Genomic DNA, 20,005 nt, shown 5'->3' with positions numbered 1-20,005 from the left:
GATCTCTCAGAAAGAATTCCTCAAGGTCTCAGGGGTCATTAATACACTGCATGAGACAAGTGGTGTTTTGTTTATGTTTCGACACACACTACAGTTCATTCTCTCTCATCAAACACTCCGCTGACATGTGATACTGCACTGAAAAAATTATATAGGTAAGAGATGACATACTAAATCATCCAATTGAGTGTGTTAATATTGAACTCTATGGTGAGATTGGAATATCATCCAATTGAGTGTGTTAATATTGAAATCTATGGTGAGATTGGAATCTGTAGGACAGGAAACATTTTCACTAACATAACATGAAAAACAGGAAAAACACAAGTGAATTTATACTTGTAACATTAACATTGGCTTTGTTGTTATTCCCATGAGACTTGGCAGTGTGACAGTGAGTCAGCATAAATTATACCGGATTCTAACATGTAAAAAATCTGTAATAATATAATACAGTTCAAAAAGATGAAAAAAGTACTTACAGTACTTGAGAAAATGAGAAAAGAGAATGCTGTTAATTTTGATAATGTTGTTGTTTATTTCTATGCATTTTCAATTGCGTATATTAGGTGTGATGGACATGGAGGAGGATGATTGTATTGGGTCGATTCATCATTTGACTGTTGGGGCAGGACAAGATAAGCATGTATCAAGCATATTTATGGTAATGTCACTTATTAAGAGTCTGTTGATTATTTTTCCTATCTATCTATCTATCTATCTATCTATCTATCTATTATTAATTTCTTTGTGTTTAATTTGCATGACTTTTACTGATGTTTCTTTGTTTTATAAAAATGTTAGTCTATAATGCACTGTTAATTCCCCAGTTTTTAGACTAAGAAATTATTATTTATTATTTTACTATAACTTTTTGCAGCCATTTTCTCAATCATTCCTCTCAGAGTACATGAATATACTGGTTTCTTAGGATGGAGTTCATCTCCAGGGATCCTAAAAATATACTGATCTGTTGATCAAAACCCGATACAACACTCCAGTGCCCTGCACTTTGCTGAACATCAATTGAGTGGCTCAGGAGCATTAGGAGAATGTGTCACTTTATCATAATTTAAGTTTTTTAAAGTATTTTTTCAAGATGAGTCGAAAATCCTTCAACAACCCCTCAGATCCGAGTTTAAATATATTTCTACATAAAGCCTCCACACAACTGGTCAATTCTGCACTTACACCTTGTCACCACTAGTAGTCGCCCGTCTCGCACAAGTTGGTTGGACTCAATGATGATGTTGCCTTCAGGGACTGTCGGTAATGTTGTAATCGTTACTAAAAAGCACTCGAACAACTCAAAAGAATCTGTAGGATGAATGCAACAGCAAATCGTGGACATTTGGAGTTTAGAGTCAAAGAAAAAAATAAATTAGAAGGAATGGTGAGGACGGCAGGGGCAAAAATTACTGAAATTGTCGATTGAAAGCCGCCACACATACCGTGAGCCATTGAAACGTGTTGGGTTGTTATGTGCTGAGACAAGGGTAAGTGAACGCAGCCCCCTGACCAGCAGAGTGACGGCGGACACAGGGTGAGACTCAGCAGACACATAAACAAACCGCCTGCATGGCTTCAGGGACCTTTAACCACACGCCTCCGCTGCCTCCGTGTCACCACATGGACAATGTTAATGGCGACAGAAGAAACCTGGGCTCAAAGTGAAGTGACTCCATTGATAACAAGTGAAGCATGAGAGTAGAGTCCTGCTGAGAGGTGAGTTTAAATGCTGGAAAACTTCACTGCGAGCTAACAGCGGCTAGCGAGACCTAGTTAGCTAGTCAGGACTTGTTGGGTCGTGTTGTTAAAATAGCGTCGCCTGGCGTAGCATCGCCCACTGGGGCCTGTGACAGTATGCTGGAGTTAGAGTTGGTAATTAGCCATTTGCAGAAGGAGTCTCCACCCTCCGTGTAACACGAACCGGGTGTGGGGACCGCTGAGTAGAGCTCGTGATGGTAGAAGTGATGAAAGCTAACGGGTCACCTGTTGCATCCTCAGCTGGAGGTCAGACCCCTGCCCATAAACATGGCCTCCATTAACGCTGAGAGGCGACCGAGTCTTATTATGGTCTCATGTGTGTAATGGTGATTAGTTCTGTCACTCATCATCATGCGATAATAAGCTAATAAACACCTATAAACACTGTCATGTCGAGGTGTCCATGTAAGCAGTTCAATTGTTGCGTTTGGACTTGGACACAGATATGATTTCTGCAATTTTTCTTTTCCATTTTATTTAGAGTATCACATCCATTCTGTGTGTTTAATATCCTTTCTTTCATAATTCAAAATCATTTTTTTTTCCATCATTGCTTTCTGCATCCTCCTCCCAACAGAGTGAGGAGATCATCACTTGTACATGTGCATCTCAAAACTTTACATTATCGTGAAAAAGTTAAATGTCCGTTTTTTTTAACAATGTAAAATCTTTATATATTCTAGACTTATTACACGTAAATTCAAATGTTTCAAGTATTTTTTTATTTAATTTGATAATAACGGCCTACAGCTCAATGAAAGTATCTTAAAATATGAGTTATTTCCGGTGAATTACTATTCGTACAGTGTAAATACCGTGTATCTCTCGGTCTACTTCAGTACATTCAACCACAGTCATGGGGTAGACCGCTGACTTGACTGCATGTCCAGAGGGTAAGCCACAGAAGGTCACTACAGAAAGGGTTGGCTGCTCGCAGAGGGTTATATCAAAGCATATTCAATAAAAGTTGAATGGATAGGGAGAAACTGTAATGGGAATAGGTGCTCAAGCAACATGGATGACCACAGCCTTGAGACGATTGTCAACCAAAGCCGATTCAAGAACTTGGGAGAGCTTTTAGGAGTAGACTGAGGCTGGAGTCACTGCATCAAGAGCCACCACGCACAGACGTCTTCAGGAAATGTCAGGCAATGTCAGAAGCGTCTTACCTGGGATTAGTCCATTGCTCAGTGGTCCAAAGTCCTCTTTTCAAGTGCAAGTAAATTTAGCATTTCATTTGGAAATCAACGTCCCAGAGTCAGGTGAAAAAGTGGAGAGGCACAGATTCCAAGTTAATTGAAGTCCAGAGGGCAGTTTCTGCAGTCTGTGAGGATCTGGGGTGCCATGTCATCTGCTGGTGTTGGTCCACGCAGCTGTCTAACCATGACATTTGTAAGCACTACAGTACATGCCCCTTACTGCTGACAAGCTTTATGGACATGCCAATAATGGAATTTAGATTTCCGTGAGCTGTAAGTCATAATCATCGAAATTAAAACAAAAAAGGCTTGAAATATTTCACTATACATGTGATGAATATATGAAAGTTTCACTTTTTGATGAAAAAATATATATATTTTCCAAGATATTGTAATTTTCTGAGATGGATCTTTCACCAAACTAGAAGCACTGTATTTTTTTGTCAGTGCACTAAAACAATAACTCCTGCCATTGTCTTTCAAACCCTCCACTGTCTCATCTTTCCAGTGTGGCCTGTGACCTGGTGTGATAACTGCATGCTGCATGTCTGTGATAACCATGCATCCATCACCCACCTGCACTCCCTCTCAGGTCTGATGCACAGGCCCTTCTTTAGATACGCATGTGTCCTGCCTTTCCTTGCATGTTGTGCTGTGAATGAGGCATCATGAGGAAAGACAGGGATAACCCTCTGGCACTCTCATCCAAGAAATACTGCCAGAGTCAGGCGGACTATGGGCGAGAGCTTGAGAGGCTGCGTGCTGAATTGGAGACGGAGAAGAGCCAGACGCAGCGGGCCCGCGGACACCTCAGTGTGGAGCTAAGGCGCCTGCGAGAAGAAGCAGAGAGGGAACAGAAGAGGGCCGTGAGGGAGCTGACGGCAAGGCGTGGGACCCAAAAGCACTTGCACTCTGACAGACGCAGGGGTTTGGTGGCTAAAGAGGTGAACAATAAACACACTGGACAATGCAGTAAGGATGAGTCGTCAGGGAAAGAGGCTTTTCGTTTAAGCAGAGGAGAAACCTATAGAAAGCTGGAGCTGTTGCTGCTGACACTGTATGAGGAGATAAATGGTGAGCAGGCAGTCTATAAATTGCATCAGCGGCAGGACATTGAGCTAGAAAAAGCCATCTTCCTCTGCCACCTGCTAGAGACCCACGGACGGCCGTTGCAGGGGATACAGAGAGCAGGACACCCCAGCAACATTTTTGATAGTCTCTCAAGAAAGCCTACTCAGGAAGACGGCGATAAATCCTGTCAGAGACTTCAGAGATCTCAGAGTGCATCTCACTCATCGAAGAAGAGCAGCAAAGAAGATCAGCAAAAGCAGCCTTCAGGCAGGGACTTGTGTGAATCTGACCCCAGCACCGCTGCTGCAGTCGTGGACACCTGTCGGAGTGGCTCTCTGAAAATTTGTCACCCTAACAACACTCCCCATGCCGGCTGGGACGACCAGCCCCCCTCCTGCACTGAGTCCTCGCCCTCCAAATGCATGGAGAGAAACATGGAGGTAAGATATTTCATATTTACATATTCCTAAAAACATGCTCACTGGTGCTTGAATATATACTGAAAATATACAGTATGTTTAAGGAAAACAATACTTTATTATTTCCTTTGTTTTCTTGAAGGCTTCCTATTGACTTGCAAACAAACAAGTTACTATTACATTTAATGTTGCTCAACAACACATTTGTGTCATCCCTCATAAAAAAATTGCAAGTGGATTTAAACAAAACAACTCCAATATTGTGAAGACAGTGAAGACCACAGATAATTTCCCCCTACTCAAACTAAGGAGAAGTTTATTGTTTTCTCAGTTTCTAATTATATACAGACAGGAGAACCAAACACTGGTTGGCTGTGCAGGCTTATCTGTTGTCAATAATGCAATGATGTTGAAAAGACTGATGTGGTTTTGTGTAAAAACATCTCTGTGAAGTTCTTTTGTTGTCAGTGTTGTGGTGGTGAGTCATGTGGGATGTGAGCAGAGAGTAGGGGTTATGTGCTGGTGCATCAATTCTGTTTTAAGAGTGGCAGAAGTGGGTCAATGTGCTCCTGTCTCCTAAATTTTGGATCAAGTTTTCATTGGGAGGAAAATTAATAATGAAAATGGAAATGAATAATTCATCAAAGTAATGCAATCAGCAATGCCTACTTGCCCAGCCTCATTTTTCTTTGGGTATCTTTCACGTCACTAAGAAAGCATCACCCTTTGTTGTATGGATAATGAAGCAGAGAGATATATCTTTCTCTATATATACAGTATATATATACAATGTTTGTGCTATAGATAACACAAATGTTTCATTCTTCTGACAATTTGTGCCATACAGTGTTTGATTTTCAAAGATATATATACTGTATTATACTGTAGAATAAAATGTGCATATGCAATTCAATAGGAGAAACATGTTTACCATAAAAAAGTTAGAGGCTCTTCTCAGATTTGAGAATAGATTGGCCAAAAATGTAAGGCCTCACAAAACTTACAAACAAACTTAAGGAAGGACAGACAGCCGTATTTGTATTTTAGCATTTGCAAGTTTCTTTGGAAAAAATCTAAATGATATTTCAGAGATGTTCATTTCTTTGTCCTAATTTAATGGATATAGTTCGTGTCTGATGTATATTTGACCACCAGCCTGCTACTGAGTCACATGGTTAACAGGGTCAGTGTGATAGGATGTCAATATCATTGAATTTCTGTGCAGAGGAAAGGCAATTTGACATGAATGCTGACTGGATGTTTCTCTTTATTTAATGCTCAGTCAAAGTTTATATATTTAGTTTATGTGTGCTGTGTGCAGCCTGTGATTAGCACCGTTGCTGGTGGCAGTGGTTTTGCTGTAGGCACCTCTGTTCACACCAGGGTTGGTTTCAGTCATTCAGCTCCTGAAGCCATGGTCTTGTGAGCACACAGGAATTATGAATGGGAAGGACTGAAATGCTGTGTTAGCACAAAACAAGAAGCTTATGTCTGTGAGAGACAGGGGATATGTATGAGCTTGATCTGTCTGGTTGAGGCTCCTCATTTTTTTAAATCAAAAACCGTTTCATTCTGTACATGACAGACAGTTAATTGAAATCCATATCATATTCTCACATTGGTTTGAAGTGTGTTCAGAGTGACTTTGAACAATTGATAGAATAATCAGATAAAAATGCATTTTCATTCATTTGCAACAGGCCCACAATGTTGCCTAAAACAGGGACAATATATCAAGTAAACACTATATTACATCTGCCAAGGATGTTATTTTGTCACCCCTGTCCGTTTGTTTGTGGGTAAACAAGATTACACAGAAACTACTGGATAGATTACCACCAAAGTTGGTATAAGCATGTGGTATGGGGCAGGGAAGAACCCAATAAAGTGTGGTGCGGATCAGCCCCCTGATACAGGACTTATTTGATTTTTTTACATTTTCACCATTTTCCCAGAATTCACAGATCTTGATGATAGAAATCTGGCACATTTAGGGAACCGGTGATTGTGCTCTACTGAGTGCCATTCTATTTAAAATACGTTCTGGTTAACAAATCTCTGTCTTTGTCCCATTCCTAGTGTGTTTACACAATTGTGACTCAAAAGATACTTTTAGCCACCAAGCAGTTGCTGCCAGGCAAGGAGAGAGGGGTCAGCTGCCACTAAAGGAAAACTGCTGACTAAGTATTGCCCTACTGTGATGAAAATAGTGTAACGTTTGTTTGAGCTTGCAACTAGGGATGCACTGATTTGATTTCTAAGACCTGTACTTCCATAATACAACCTTATTGTGTGTACTGAGTTTGAGAAATGGCAAATACTTTAAGTTGAGGTGTCCAAATTGATATTGGTAGAGAAAAAGTAGGCCAGGTTCATCCCAGCTTGCTCGCTGTAGCCTGCTGTGTGGAATGGAACATCTGGCTTGAAATAGTTTCTTAAGCCGTTTTCAGACATGACACGTTCATGTCAAGGGTGAACATTTCTGGAGCATTCAGGTGAGGGGTGGTGCCTGGGTAAATAATGCAGAAAGTATGAATTCTGCTGCGTAAATAACATGTTTTATTTATTGCACATCGACACCGGCGTTGGACCGTATCACCAAAAGATCTTCATCTTTCCAAGTTGATATCTTCTTCAGCGTCTTCTACCTGTTGTTCAACCTCAGATGCTGTTTTTGTATTCATTTTTTTTTTTCAGTTTTGTGTCTATTGTGTGTTAAAAATGTCATCAACACACCCACTCAAGGGGAATTCCTACTTCTTTCTCACATGGGCTCATTTGGCCATTCTCCTGAGATTTTACTAGCTGACTAACAGGAAAGACTCCAGAGGAAGTCTGGAGCATCTGACTGTATTCTTACATACATGATCCCTTCTGGATGATTTCAGGAGACTATCCGGAGTTCAGTGCATGTCTGAAAGCAGCATTAGGCTGACCCAACTGTGCCTGGATGTTGTGAAGTTGTGAATAGTTGAGCGAAGAGTGTCTAAAATGCCAAACACTCTCCCTTCAGGTTGGCACTGCATCAGCAATGTTTCACTGGGACAGCAGGTCCTCATTCTCCATCAACTAATGTGTAGTGTAGTGTGTGTTACATGCAGGGCAAGCCTGTCAGGTTTCCCTCATCCAGTGCTTTGGTCATATTTTTAGGATTGTTTCCAACACCACATGAACCATGGTCTTGTCAATGTCCTACAGTTGAGGCCATTGTGTCTAATGTGGCAGTAAGATTGTCAGCACTGTGGGACCCTGGCATTTCTTAACAGTGTAAAATAATCTGTGTTGCTGGAAATCTTTGTCAACCCACTGAGCAGTCAGACTTCACATTAACATAAAACTTAGTCAGTTGGAAATCTAATTGCTGCTCTGGAATTGGCTTGAAGCAAGCTGTGTGTGTGGCGTAACATGAGCTTTATAAAGACTGGTAATGTGACGTCGGAGAAGTATGGTCTACTTGGTAAGTGTGTATCTTGGACTCTGGTTATGTATAAAATTTCTTCAGTCTCTTTCCTCAACTACAAAAAATTACCAGTGCCATTTACTGATTTTATTGTTGAGAATAGAAAGCAGAGGCTGCAGACTTGTGAATGGCTCTGCGTTCTTGCTACCTTTTTAATTTTCATGTTTCAAGTTTTATTTGTCTTGTGCAAGTTAACACAGGGTCAACAATACAATGAAAAGTGTTAGATGATTACATTCAAATAAAAGCAATGTTGTAAGAGGTTATTATAAAAAAGTCAAATACAATACTAAAAACTAAATACTATATATAGCCACTTTGCCTTTGCTAACATCTTATCATTGGGCATTTTCAGTGGATTGATGGTGTTTTAAGTATCTCATTAACTTTGTTACTCTGAATGTTTTTGTGGTTATTCCACCACTGCTTAGTTTGGCCTTACAGGTATTACAAAGTGCAAGCTTGCATCTTCTTCAGTCACTGTGAAGAACTACCAGCATGTTGTGTCTGTGATTGTGTCTGTGCTGCTGTGTGCACTATGTGAACCAGTTGAAAGGTCATCAGTAATGGCCAATCAAACCGGCTGATTGATCACTGCATCTTTATTATTTTTATTCTATATTATTACTGTTGGGCTTTGTATACACACTTGCTTTGAAATGAGCAACAGCCAAATTAACGGTCTGTGCTTTTAGGTAATGTATAGTTTGTCAAGGTTGAGTGAGGATTTAACTAGATGCCCAAATAACCCCTCTATCTCTTGGCTTGGATTCAAGCCACTGCTTGTTAATGGGATTCATTAGGCTGCCTTGCTCATTTGATAGACAAATAGCTGGAGTACTTTATATCACCTGCTAGTGAAAAGGAGGGCAGTAAGGCTAAATAAATCTGCATTAAGTTGTAACACAGATCTTTTGCTGCTTCAGACCTGTTTACATGTCTTTTTATTGTCTTTTTTTAAACCATGAGTAGGATTTATTACATTGTCAGACGCAATTAGTTTCTATAGTGGACAACTGCAATAAAACATTAGAAGTAGTCTGGACTGGACACACTTCATCCCCTGTCTGCCTCCTGCAGCCTGCCTGTGTTGCAGTGTGTACTGCCTCTTGAACAATCAATAGGCAGCCAACATCATTCCAGCGTCATCTCCATGGAAACGAGCTCTGGTCGCGGTAATGATTGGGCCCCGTCTCAAAGACTGCCTTTTTGTGATAGGACGATTGAAGCAGTCCTCCCTACCCCCTCCTCTCAGCGACACTCGCCTCACACACACACACACGCAAAAACACACACACACACATTTTTCCCTTCGTCCTCTTTCTTCACCTTTATGGCGCTGCAAGCGAGATAGGATTAAGCAGCCCTGTCGAGTCTTGTCGCATCTGGATCATACGCTTTTTGTCTCAGCCGCATCAATGAGGATGGACTCGCGGCTGAAGAGTCAACATGCCACCCGCAGCCCAGTCTTACTGAGAGATTGGCAACTGGAGGGGAGACCTGTTAGTTAAATCCTTTTCTGGTATTTCTTTCTCCATCGCACGTCTCTTCTTGTTTGCTATCTCAGCTGGGCCTACACACGCTCTTTCAGCGCTATGTAGGACAGGAGCTGGAACCGTTTGTATTTTTCATGGTCTGGACAAGCACCTATGAAAAAGCCCAGACGACAGAGCGGTAAGGCATGATGAAACATGCTGTATCAGAGCGGTGAGCAGGTCTCTGAATCTGAATGCTACACTGTGATAAAGTCTAACATCAGGATGCTGAAGAACGCTATCGGGATGATGACAATTATTACAGTGAGAAACCAAGGCCAAAAATATGTGAGATCCTTTTAAGGCTGAATGTATTTTTTTCAAAACGTCACAGTGAGAAGGATTAGGAGGTACTGTATAACTCTTGGTTTATATGTCACTGGCTTTCTCTTGGATATGACACACTAACTTCGACTGTGACAGTCCAGCAGTGCCATTTTTGTTAGCTTAAACTCCCACTGCATAGTGAAGAGACTGTTTTGTTACTGAAAACCATGGCAAAAACTGCTTGTTTTCAGACACTTCACCTTAGCCATGTAGAAAACTGCCGTTTATAAACTGTTGGAGAACGGGAGGAACATCACATCTTTATCCTTCTGAAGTCAACCTCTCCCGGCTGATCTGTGTTATTCTCCTCCAGCAAATGAAAAGCCTGTGATGGCTTGGTCTCGGCTGGGCACCTCATACGGTCATATTGACCCCATCTGCACTGTTTGACTTTGACAGAGAGTGATGTATGACCTGTTCACTCGGCCTGAGCAGCCCGAGCCTGTACCGGCTACAGAAATGGAGGTCCGTGACACCGAGGCTCCTGGACAGCAGCAGGAGTTTAGGAGGTCGGAGGAGCAGGTTAAGACACAACACGGGCTCTTGGACAAGGCAGTCCCAACCACGGCTAATATCACTTCAACATCACTCTTAGGAAAGAGGCATCACTCACTGTATGCAAACCTCAATGGCTTTGAAGTGGAAAGGGTACGTAAGGTAAGCGTGGAGGATTTGCTGTGTCTTCCAGAAATATTCAAGATGCTTGACATAAAACTGTTTGGGCCTGGAGACATGAGAAGTGTGCAGTCCCACCATCATTAGAGTAACAATCATTTCATAGTGTCTTGAGTATCACTAGCCCTCTCAATACCATGGTTGTGGTTTTGTGACTTTTTCATTGCAAACTTTACCATATTATCTGGTTCTTATATGAAATTTAAAGGGATTTTAAAGATGTCCTATTAAGCTGAAACAGGTAGTTGGATTATCGATTGTATTGGATAACGGTCATGTTACATTGAACTTAAGTGTTCAGCATGTTTTCTGCACATGTTTACTGGAACAGTGCCGCTGTAAATCGGACGGTTGGCAGTTATTATGCTGACCTATAACAACCTTGTTTCTAATTTCATATCCTGGTCAGACAGCTCAACCATTTAATGGTGGCAAGTCAAAAATCAATAGAGAATGTTTGAGATTTCGATGGAACAATGGGAGGACATGTCAAAACAACTTATTTAAATTGCCAAGTACAATTAACAAGAGATATGCAATGTTTATATTCAAAGACATCTGGGGTAATGGATTGCAAGTGTTTTCTTCTGAACAGTTAAAAGATACTGTTTAAAGGTAACACACAGTGCCTTGGTACTGTGGACCTAACAGATTGTACAGTGTTTTCATCATAGAATATGAAGATCAACTTATGAAGGCAGCATAAGGTCTCCCACCCTCTCCATGACGTGCTGGTCAAACACAGGAACACGTTCAGTGCAAGACTGAGAACACCAAGATGCACCACAGAGCGCCACAGGAAGTCATTCCTGCCTGTGGCCATCAAACTACACAACTCCTCCCTCTGAGTGTCAGACCCTCTGAGTATCAGATACTCTGAGTCTACCGACTTGACTCATTTTAATGCCAACAATATCTGACATATCAATGCTTAAAATAAACACTCAATGTACAGAACGCACATATTGTACATATTTCATATTTCATTTTATTTTATTTGATATATTTTGTAAATCTTATAAGCTTATATTTCTAATCTTGCATGGAGCTATTGGAACAAACACAATTTCCCCCTGGGATCAATAAAGTATTTCTGATTCTTATTCTGATAAGGGGTGCTGTTCAGAGACCTGGCACAATGTTTACCTTTTTATGCCGCCATGCTGGCAACAGTCAGTGGCCCAAAGCATTATGTTTTGGGGTTGTCTGTCTGTCCATCCTTATGAACACAACATCTCCGAGAGAATCCTATCAAATTTGGCACAAATGGTCAATTAGGCTCCCAGACTAAGTGATTTGATTTGGGTGGTCAAAGGCCAAGGTCATGGGAGTCTAACAAAACATGATTATAGCCTCTTGAACATATCTCAAGTCTGCCTTCAGGGAATTTCTTCACAGTTTAACCAGTTGTCACTTGGGCTAAAAGAGATTTCAGTGGTCAAAGGTAAATGTCACAGTGACCTGACCGGATGTAGACTAAAACAGCCCTGGTTGTCAGAGGGATACAACCGTAGGGCAGTAATTTGTATGTTCAGCTTCTACTAAAGAAAAGGAACTACAGAATGTTTAACCACCAATTCTTTTGTTAAACCTCAGTTCCTTTTCCTTTTCCTCATGGTTTGAAAGCATAACTTGCTCTGTAATTTTCTAAAATTAATCGTACATCTCAAAGTGGATGCCATATTTGTTCTACTTCTGATTAGGAATGGGAAATTAAGGGAAAATGTATGTTAAAATTGAAATAATCAGGATATTGATTTGAAGCTATATCACCCAGCCCTACTTCTGATGTAGCATGTAATGTTGAATCTTGCATCCAGAGAGAAATGTATAAAGTAGATAAAAGGATCGATTTACTTTATATTAGTATTGGTGAAGATGTGATGTATTTCTCTATACAATTTTATACAAAACACTTTATTCTCACACACAATCCTCTAAGGATTTATTTGGTTTTCTTTCTCATATTCTGTAAAATAAAACCTCAGTTCCTTTTCCTTTTCCTCATGGCTTGAAAGCATCGTTACCGGAGACAGGATTTCATCATTCAGAATTAATCGGTGTGCAACATTGCCTCCTGTCTTTCCAACCCCCGCCAGCTCATTAGCTAAACACCACAATCACAGTGTAGTGAAAACCCCTAATGAACTGTCAACACACAACCTGGGAGAGGATCCGTGGCTACAGGAGCTGAGAGGGAGCATTAAATGATGCATTAGAAATTATTATTTTGCTCTTTCAGACCAGTGGGGCCAATACTCTTTGTTTATGATTGCACCATTAATTGCTGTGGGGTACCACGGCCGTTCTTCTATTTCCTTAATGAAGAATAAGGGATGATTGTGTGTGAATGTGTATATTGTACAACAGGATACATGTTTTTAAGAATATGATGAATGCTAGTCCACTGTAATAATAGTAGAACGTTGTTATAAGAGGCTAAGCAGGTGTTATACAGCAGAAGGAAAGTGGGTGAAATTGAGTTCATGTTCCGCTAAAACCCAAATGAACAGACTGGGTTATAAATAGAATCTTTATAGAGTAGGCTTTACTGTGTAAGTGACATTTTTCCTCAGATCTCCATGATCCAGTGTGGCTTAGGCCATAGAGCAGAGACTTATTCCATGTGTTGTGTTCTAAAGCTTTTGTGAACTATTTTGGTTCAGTTTTCTGACTGGCAGTTTCTTAGGGAAATGTATCCTTATTAATTAATTAATTAATTAATTTTTTTATCATTCATTTAAAGATATTTAGACACAATCTTGGATAAGATGAGAATGAAGTAAATACTGTTACTACTACTTTTAAAATGTTTGAAATACTCATTCATAAAGTACACTCCATTCAGCTTTATGCTGACAAGACACAATGAACAGTTACCAAGAATCTTAGATTATCTGATTTCACTTTCCAGGTGAGTCTGGATGATGACAATTGTGTTAAATTTAACACAAATGTGTATCAGTATTTTGTTAGCCACAGTTGTATCTGTCATTTACAGTAGAACCGTGATAGAGGGTGAATGTGTAGAGCAGTTGTTAATGTCAGTCTTTCTAAGACTGATGAGCTTGTTGAGTGTGTGGTCCTCTATGACCTACACTCAACACATGTCTGGATGCCATATGGCTGCTTGTCTAATGAATGTTGGGTTCACACAGTGTGTGTTCCAAATGGAGCTACTATACAGAGAAAAAAACTGAATCACTGATCTGAATACATCTATTTCATCTGATGACCCAATATTTACATAGCCTTGATCACATAGTTACGGCTTAAAGGACATTATGCAGCTAAGGCTAGGCGGGCACTATCAGAGAGCCTTTGGAAGTCATCTTTTTCAGTGTTTTATCAACTCATCTGTCCCAAGTTTAGCTTCATGCTAGTTTTGTTACCTCCTCCAAGGAGGTTATATTTTCACCCCTGTCTGTTTGTCTGTGAGCACGATTACGCAAAAACTATAGGATGGCTTACCATGAAAGAACCAGATCTGGATGAGGGGGCGGATCCAGACTGGTCAGACTGGTCAGTTTTTCTTGTGTACAAATATGTTTGAGCTCTGTCAACACACTGAAGCTACTCTTTGTTATTTCTGTATTTGTGCTGATGCTGCTGTTCACACAACTATATTTACTTGGTCCAGTCAGCAAGGGCATTTCCTGCCTTGTAAAATAAGAGAACTTGTCGCTCAATCTGTTGACAGTCTTGTTACCTTGTCACCATGTCATTTCCCCAGCTGTGGATAAAATGGCATGACTGATGCTCAGCAGAAAAAATCTGGAGCACTATTTCTCACTGCTTAGAGAGGCTCTATATAAAGTGCAGTCAGATTTATCTAGGTAAAGGCTGTTTTAAAGGCCAGGTTTTCAAGTTCTTCCATCATTTCCATAGTGGATCTCAGCAAATCAATTTGAGTAAAAGCCATTATCAAAGTCTATGTGGAGAAAATGTGTTTGTTGTTAACATGTTCTCTCTGTGTTTGAGTGAGTTTCCTCTCAAGCTGAAGACATACTTGTCAGGTGAACTGGACTCAGCATTGCCTGAAAGTATAAAAGCAAAGGTTTTGTGTTGTGGAGGTTATGTCTTATATGCAACCCACAGGGCAGATCAAACTATTTGCATCAGAATTCTCAATCACTGGTGCTGATGGCTAGAGGTTGTGGTACTGAGAAGACTGACCTAGTTGGTACCTTAGGGAGAACAGAAAGTGGAGCGCTGTGTCTGTATAGAACACCTGGCAGTCAGATTTGAGCATAACTTGCTCTGTAATTTTCTAAAATTAATCGTACATCTCAAAGTGGATGCCATATTTGTTCTACTTCTGATTAGGAATGGGCAATTAAGGGAAAATGTATGTTAAAATTGAAATAATCAGGATATTGATTTGAAGCTATATCACCCAGCCCTACTTCTGATGTAGCATGTGATGTTGAATCTTGCATCCAGAGAGAAATGTATAAAGTAGATAAAAGGATCGATTTACTTTATATTAGTATTGGTGAAGATGTGATGTATTTCTCTATACAATTTTATACAAAACACTTTATTCTCACACACAATCCTCTAAGGATTTGTTTGGTTTTCTTTCTCATATTCTGTAAAAATTAGATATTTCTACATAGTAAGCACTGTATCTATTTTGCAGGACTTACATGAAGGGAAGAACTACAGTTAATGATTAGTTAACTATTCCACTGCTTATTCCTCTGTTGTTTTTTTTGATTGAGGTGATTAACCGTGTACTGTTTCAACCATCAGAAAATAGTGAAAAATGTTCATCTAAGTTCTCCTGAATACAATCTGACGTCTTCAGACCTCAGAAAAACTGTCAAAATTAGACATTTATTCCTTAAATAAATTTCTTATCAAAATATTTTAGAATTTAATTTATCGCTTAAATTACTATAGTATATATTTTTTTTTTCCTGTGTGTGTGCTTGTGTGTATGTGTGTGTTTGTGTGTGTGTGTGTGTGCGTGCACATATGAGTGTATTTTATTGACCAGCCATGTTATGACTTGTGAATAATTGATGGGGCAGTGAGAGAGGAATCTCTGGAGTGTTTTCATCTCACCATATCCAAGCCCAAACATCCCTGTCTGTTGTGTCTGCTGTCTGGCAGCACGAGGTGCAGAGTGTCTCTCTGGAACAAGGGTCAGACATTCTGTTCATTGTCACGTTCAATTGCAGTGTGGAGTCATGACCTTTAGGCATCACTGTCACACCATACACTGTGTGTGTGACAGAATGTACTGAATATTGTAGAGCCGATTCTTAGGCATTAATTTAAAGTGTCACTCATTGTTTCACTGATTTGCTGTGACTAAGATCTGAATAAAGATTTTGTTGAAAACCATTCTCTGTTGTGCACAGGCTGATACATATGTGGAGTCCTCCAGCAGCTGTCTGCTGTGTATGTCACATGCCTGTGATATTTAGTCCTGGTCCCAGGCTGCTGGTGAGATAAAACCCATGATGGCCTCTGTTCTCGCCCCTAATGGGAAATGCTTTCTGCCTGGAGGAAGAAAGGGAGAATCATTCTGTTGACACACTGAATGTCAGTGAAGGTTACTCTGGCCTTTCATTACTCAAGTACCTCTACCAGATACCCTACATTTATTGAATGTGACTTGTAAATGTTTGTTGTTTAACACTATACATTATAGTTAGAAACTTATCAACCGCATATACCCTCTGATAGCCAGTCCTAAGCCCCTTTTTCACTGGTAAAAAACATCGGCAGTGATGGAAACGCGTAAACAGGGTGAATGCGTTCATTGAGCAAAACAGTGAGGTGAGAGAGCATCTCACTTTTTGCAGTGTTCATGATGTCTAATAATAGGCACCGAGGGAATTCCTTTACTAGCAATGGGAAAGGAGTCAGTCGCCTTTTTTCAGCTAGTTTACCTGTGTTTAAAAGACCTGTCTAATTTGGGGGTTACAGTGGTAAGGGTTCTGTTGTGTAGGAATAAATGTCTAAGCCTGGTGCCCTCATCTCTCAATATGTAATAACTATGTAGATTTTCAGTCATCCAGGTAATGGTATCTTCAGGAGTTGTTCAAGTGTACAAGGCAATGGGACTCTTGGATGAGAGGTGAAATGTCTTCAAGAAACACAAGCCAGTCCAGTTGCCTTGCACACTTGTACACCTCCTGAAGACTATGTTAGATCTGTCTTCCTCTTGGCTAAGTCTACTTTGAGATTATGATATCACATGATCTGTTCAACATAGAGAGATATTATGTGTTTTTGTGACAGCCTGTTTTCTTTGTTTGGATTGTTCCCCTTAAACAAGATGCTACCTGATTGAATAACATAGTTTAAAGGAAGTGTTAACTCCGTGTGAAGGATAGAATATTTTGTTACGTCGCTGTGCAAAACACAAACCCATCAACAGCTGTAGACTCTTGAGAAGACACAAGTGTGATAGCAGACATTTAGTCTGATGTTCCATTAAAACAAGTATGTAACTAACAATAGTTCATTATGTTGGGTCAGGGCTGGTAATACAGGGGAATTCCCACTAAGAATGTATCTCCACGGTGAAAACATCCGGGGGAAATATTTCAGCCTTTTATCACTTGAGCTCCGGGTGATGAGATGCTGGCCCGTAGTGATGACAGTGACGGAGTAATTTTTTTTTTGGCAACATTACCAGTGGCGACAAGGTCCTCATGGGACCTTGTGAGTATTTTTGTTTTTTTTCCAATTAATTTTAGGCACTTCCATCTCTGTCTGCGAGCACAGTTGCTTGATGAGGTCAGCCCAATCTGTAGAATGAAATTGGCTGAATGGCATCGCATTTTGATTGTTTTGAAAAAAGCTCCAGTTAACAAAGGCTGTTTATCCTCAGCCTTTTTTAACCACTACAGAGAAGCAGCCACAATATCTAGATGTCATGTGATTTGGTTGGTGTGTTGCTTTAATATTGCTTCTACATGGGACTGGTTGACAAAGAAAGACAGCTAAATTTGTGTTTTAGGAGAAACACATTATTCAATATGTGATTCAATGTTTGACTTAATAATATTATCCATTGTAGTACATAAGCAATGCAGAGGAGGAGTAATCGAATATGTCGTCTTGACTTGATGACTAAACTGTTTCTAAGTGCATCTGTTGTGTAAGACCACAAATTAAGTTGTTTCTGTTACAATGTACAATGTGGGGGTTGTTGCGGGAGCTTGTATGCATTTGCAATTTTCTCTGACAAGATTAAGGGTTATATTCTTCAGAAGCTCTTAGGGTTGAGCCTGTCGGGGGTGAAACAAATCATTTCTGCTGACACTGCACTAAAAGGAATAATCCGACGACCCCTCCTTCTGTTTCGTCTTTTCACTTTTAAAAAGCCAGATGTTGGCTGCATGTCTGACACCTTATTAAGCCCTCGGAGGCTCACGGGATTGTGACATTATTATATGCGGACCATGAGATGATGAGGCAGCCATTCTCGTATGGATTTAATTGCTGTGTTTGTAGGACAGGGTTATATTGGCTTTGTAAGGGAGAGGGCTGAGATGGCTCCAAATCTTAACAGAAATACAATCTGAAAGCTGAAGGGATGATTTATTTAATGCAGATGCTAAAACACATAGTAACCATGTCTCCATGTAAATTTCTTAACTTGGATTAAGCATAAAATCTTTAAGAATCTGCCCATCGCTTCATAAGAAAACATTGTAACACGTGACTGCACCATGACTTTGAGCGTCAAAAGACATTATGAGCTATTTCGTTTACATCTCATCATCCTTTAGATCACTCACATCACCTGTAATTTATGCACATTGTATACTCTAAGACATGAAAGGCAGAAGGCACTAACAAGCATTTCCACAGTCCATTTTATTTGTGCACAACCTCACCCAGAGGACGTTTTTGCAAGAGGTGCGTTGGAGGTAGTATCGGATGCCTGCAGGGGGAGTAAAGGGGTGTCTCGTGTTGGCTCTTTGTTCTCTAACGCTCTATGTTAGACCCCCTAATCTGTCACCATCATGTACCCCGGGGAGATGAGTCGTGATAAATACATGGGAGGATTTGAGAGGACTCTTGAGAGCTTCTTCATGATTTATATATGAGTAGAGGGGGAGAGACACGCTGTTAATAAAATAATTCTGGCCACAAACAGCTTTGTGGTTCTTTTTATATGTAATTTGTTTATGGAAATATTTCTCTGTTTAGTTTTAGACTGTTGTAGATAACAGCCTTACTTTTTTCACTATTTAAAGATATGAAAGTATTTCCAAAGCCTCTGTTTTTTAAGGAATAATGTGGATATTGCTGCAGGCAAAACAGGCTTGGAAAGGGGGTTTGAAAACAGCTTATAAAAAAAATATTTTAGCATTTCTAAATCACAAGATATGTGGTAACAACATAAGACTAAAAAATAAGGTTTACTGTAGAAGATGAAATTCTTCTAACTTTTATGTGTCTTTTGAGGATGTTTGACAGCCGAGCACTTCAGGTAATATCATTAGAAAACCACTGATGCAGGAGACAGAGATAGAGAGTGTCATTGATTTGGCTCTAAATTGTAACACTTCACCGATATCGTCAAGTCCGTCAGTATCTACTTCATTGACAGGGCAGCCGTTCCCAGTCTTTGCTGGGTGTTGCTTTTCCTCGCCTCTCGTTGTAATTAAAACTGTGTTCAGGAGTCATTTCTTCGACCATGTGGTGTTTTAGGACCGGGTCAATGGGAGGAGGCCTTTCCCTTTTCATTATTGCTAAGAGCAGACAAGGCCCGGACTAATTAAGGAACATTTCCAGATTCAGCTGACTGGCTCCTTAATACCAATCCTCTGAGACACACTGTTGAATGAAATTCAGCAGCAAGTACTTTCAAATTGTGTACAGTGTTTATGCTTTTAGAAATATGTATCTGCAGTCTAAAAATACTGAGTAGATAAATATGCAGATGATCTTATTCAGGGTCACTCTTGTTTGAAAGAAGCTGCCTCCAGTAGAATTGGGACGGTATACCAGTGTTAAGATGCATTGCAATAAAAACAATAATTATTATTATTAAATTATTTCTAATGTGTAAATACTGTTTTGCTGTTGAGACTTGCTTTCTTTAACTAAAGGAAGCAGAACTATTGAATTGCAGTGTATGTGACTTGTTTATTTATGTTTCCATTCTGTATTATCCTTTTTTCCATCCAGCATAATGTTTTTTTCTTTCCCTGGGAATGTCAGAGGAACACTGGCCAACAGCTAAACCAGTGTAAATAATGGTTTTCATATTTCTTAACTCCCAATCTACACTAGGTATAATTAGTGGCGTTTTGATGTATTGCTTTAACACACGACCTTCATGGTGATAAAATTGACTTTTGTTGAAATGATGTTGCACACCAATGGCAGATTCTAGCTTTTATACTGCTACTTTAACTATCATGTCACACAGACTTAACAAAGGCAAACCATGTGTTTGTGTGCTTCTATGTGCATGTCTGTGCCTTTGTCTTGCTGTCTCCTCGGAGGCTTATACTCCAGTGGGGGATTTCTAGCTGTCAGCTAAAAATGCTGATGTTGGTGTTTCTGTGAAACCAG

The 20,005-nt window shown here is 40.0% G+C and overlaps 1 protein-coding gene across 15 annotated transcripts in view; it reads left to right on the top strand.

Annotated features, from left to right (window-relative positions):
* The first annotated feature begins 1,530 nt into the window (after positions 1-1,530).
* The window catches only part of LOC117774081 (peripheral-type benzodiazepine receptor-associated protein 1), a 63,383-nt gene continuing 44,908 nt past the window's right edge, over positions 1,531-20,005 (top strand). For 12 of the 15 annotated variants that reach the window (XM_034606142.1, XM_034606141.1, XM_034606152.1 and 9 more), the window contains exons 1-3: positions 1,531-1,725; positions 3,475-4,477; positions 10,178-10,435. In XM_034606142.1, the coding sequence (XP_034462033.1) occupies positions 3,635-4,477; positions 10,178-10,435 (1,101 nt within the window). In that variant the 5' untranslated portion in view covers positions 1,531-1,725; positions 3,475-3,634. Of the gene's footprint in view, positions 1,726-3,474; positions 4,478-9,169; positions 9,591-10,177; positions 10,436-20,005 lie in introns of those variants that run through there. The other 3 variants (XM_034606137.1, XM_034606147.1, XM_034606150.1) reach the window with 3 other exon arrangements.

The sequence above is a fragment of the Hippoglossus hippoglossus genome, chromosome 14 (assembly GCF_009819705.1).
Source record: "Hippoglossus hippoglossus isolate fHipHip1 chromosome 14, fHipHip1.pri, whole genome shotgun sequence".
Lineage (NCBI taxonomy): Eukaryota > Metazoa > Chordata > Actinopteri > Pleuronectiformes > Pleuronectidae > Hippoglossus > Hippoglossus hippoglossus.
Note: the sequence above shows the minus strand (reverse complement) of the source record. Positions and strands in the feature narration are given on the sequence as shown.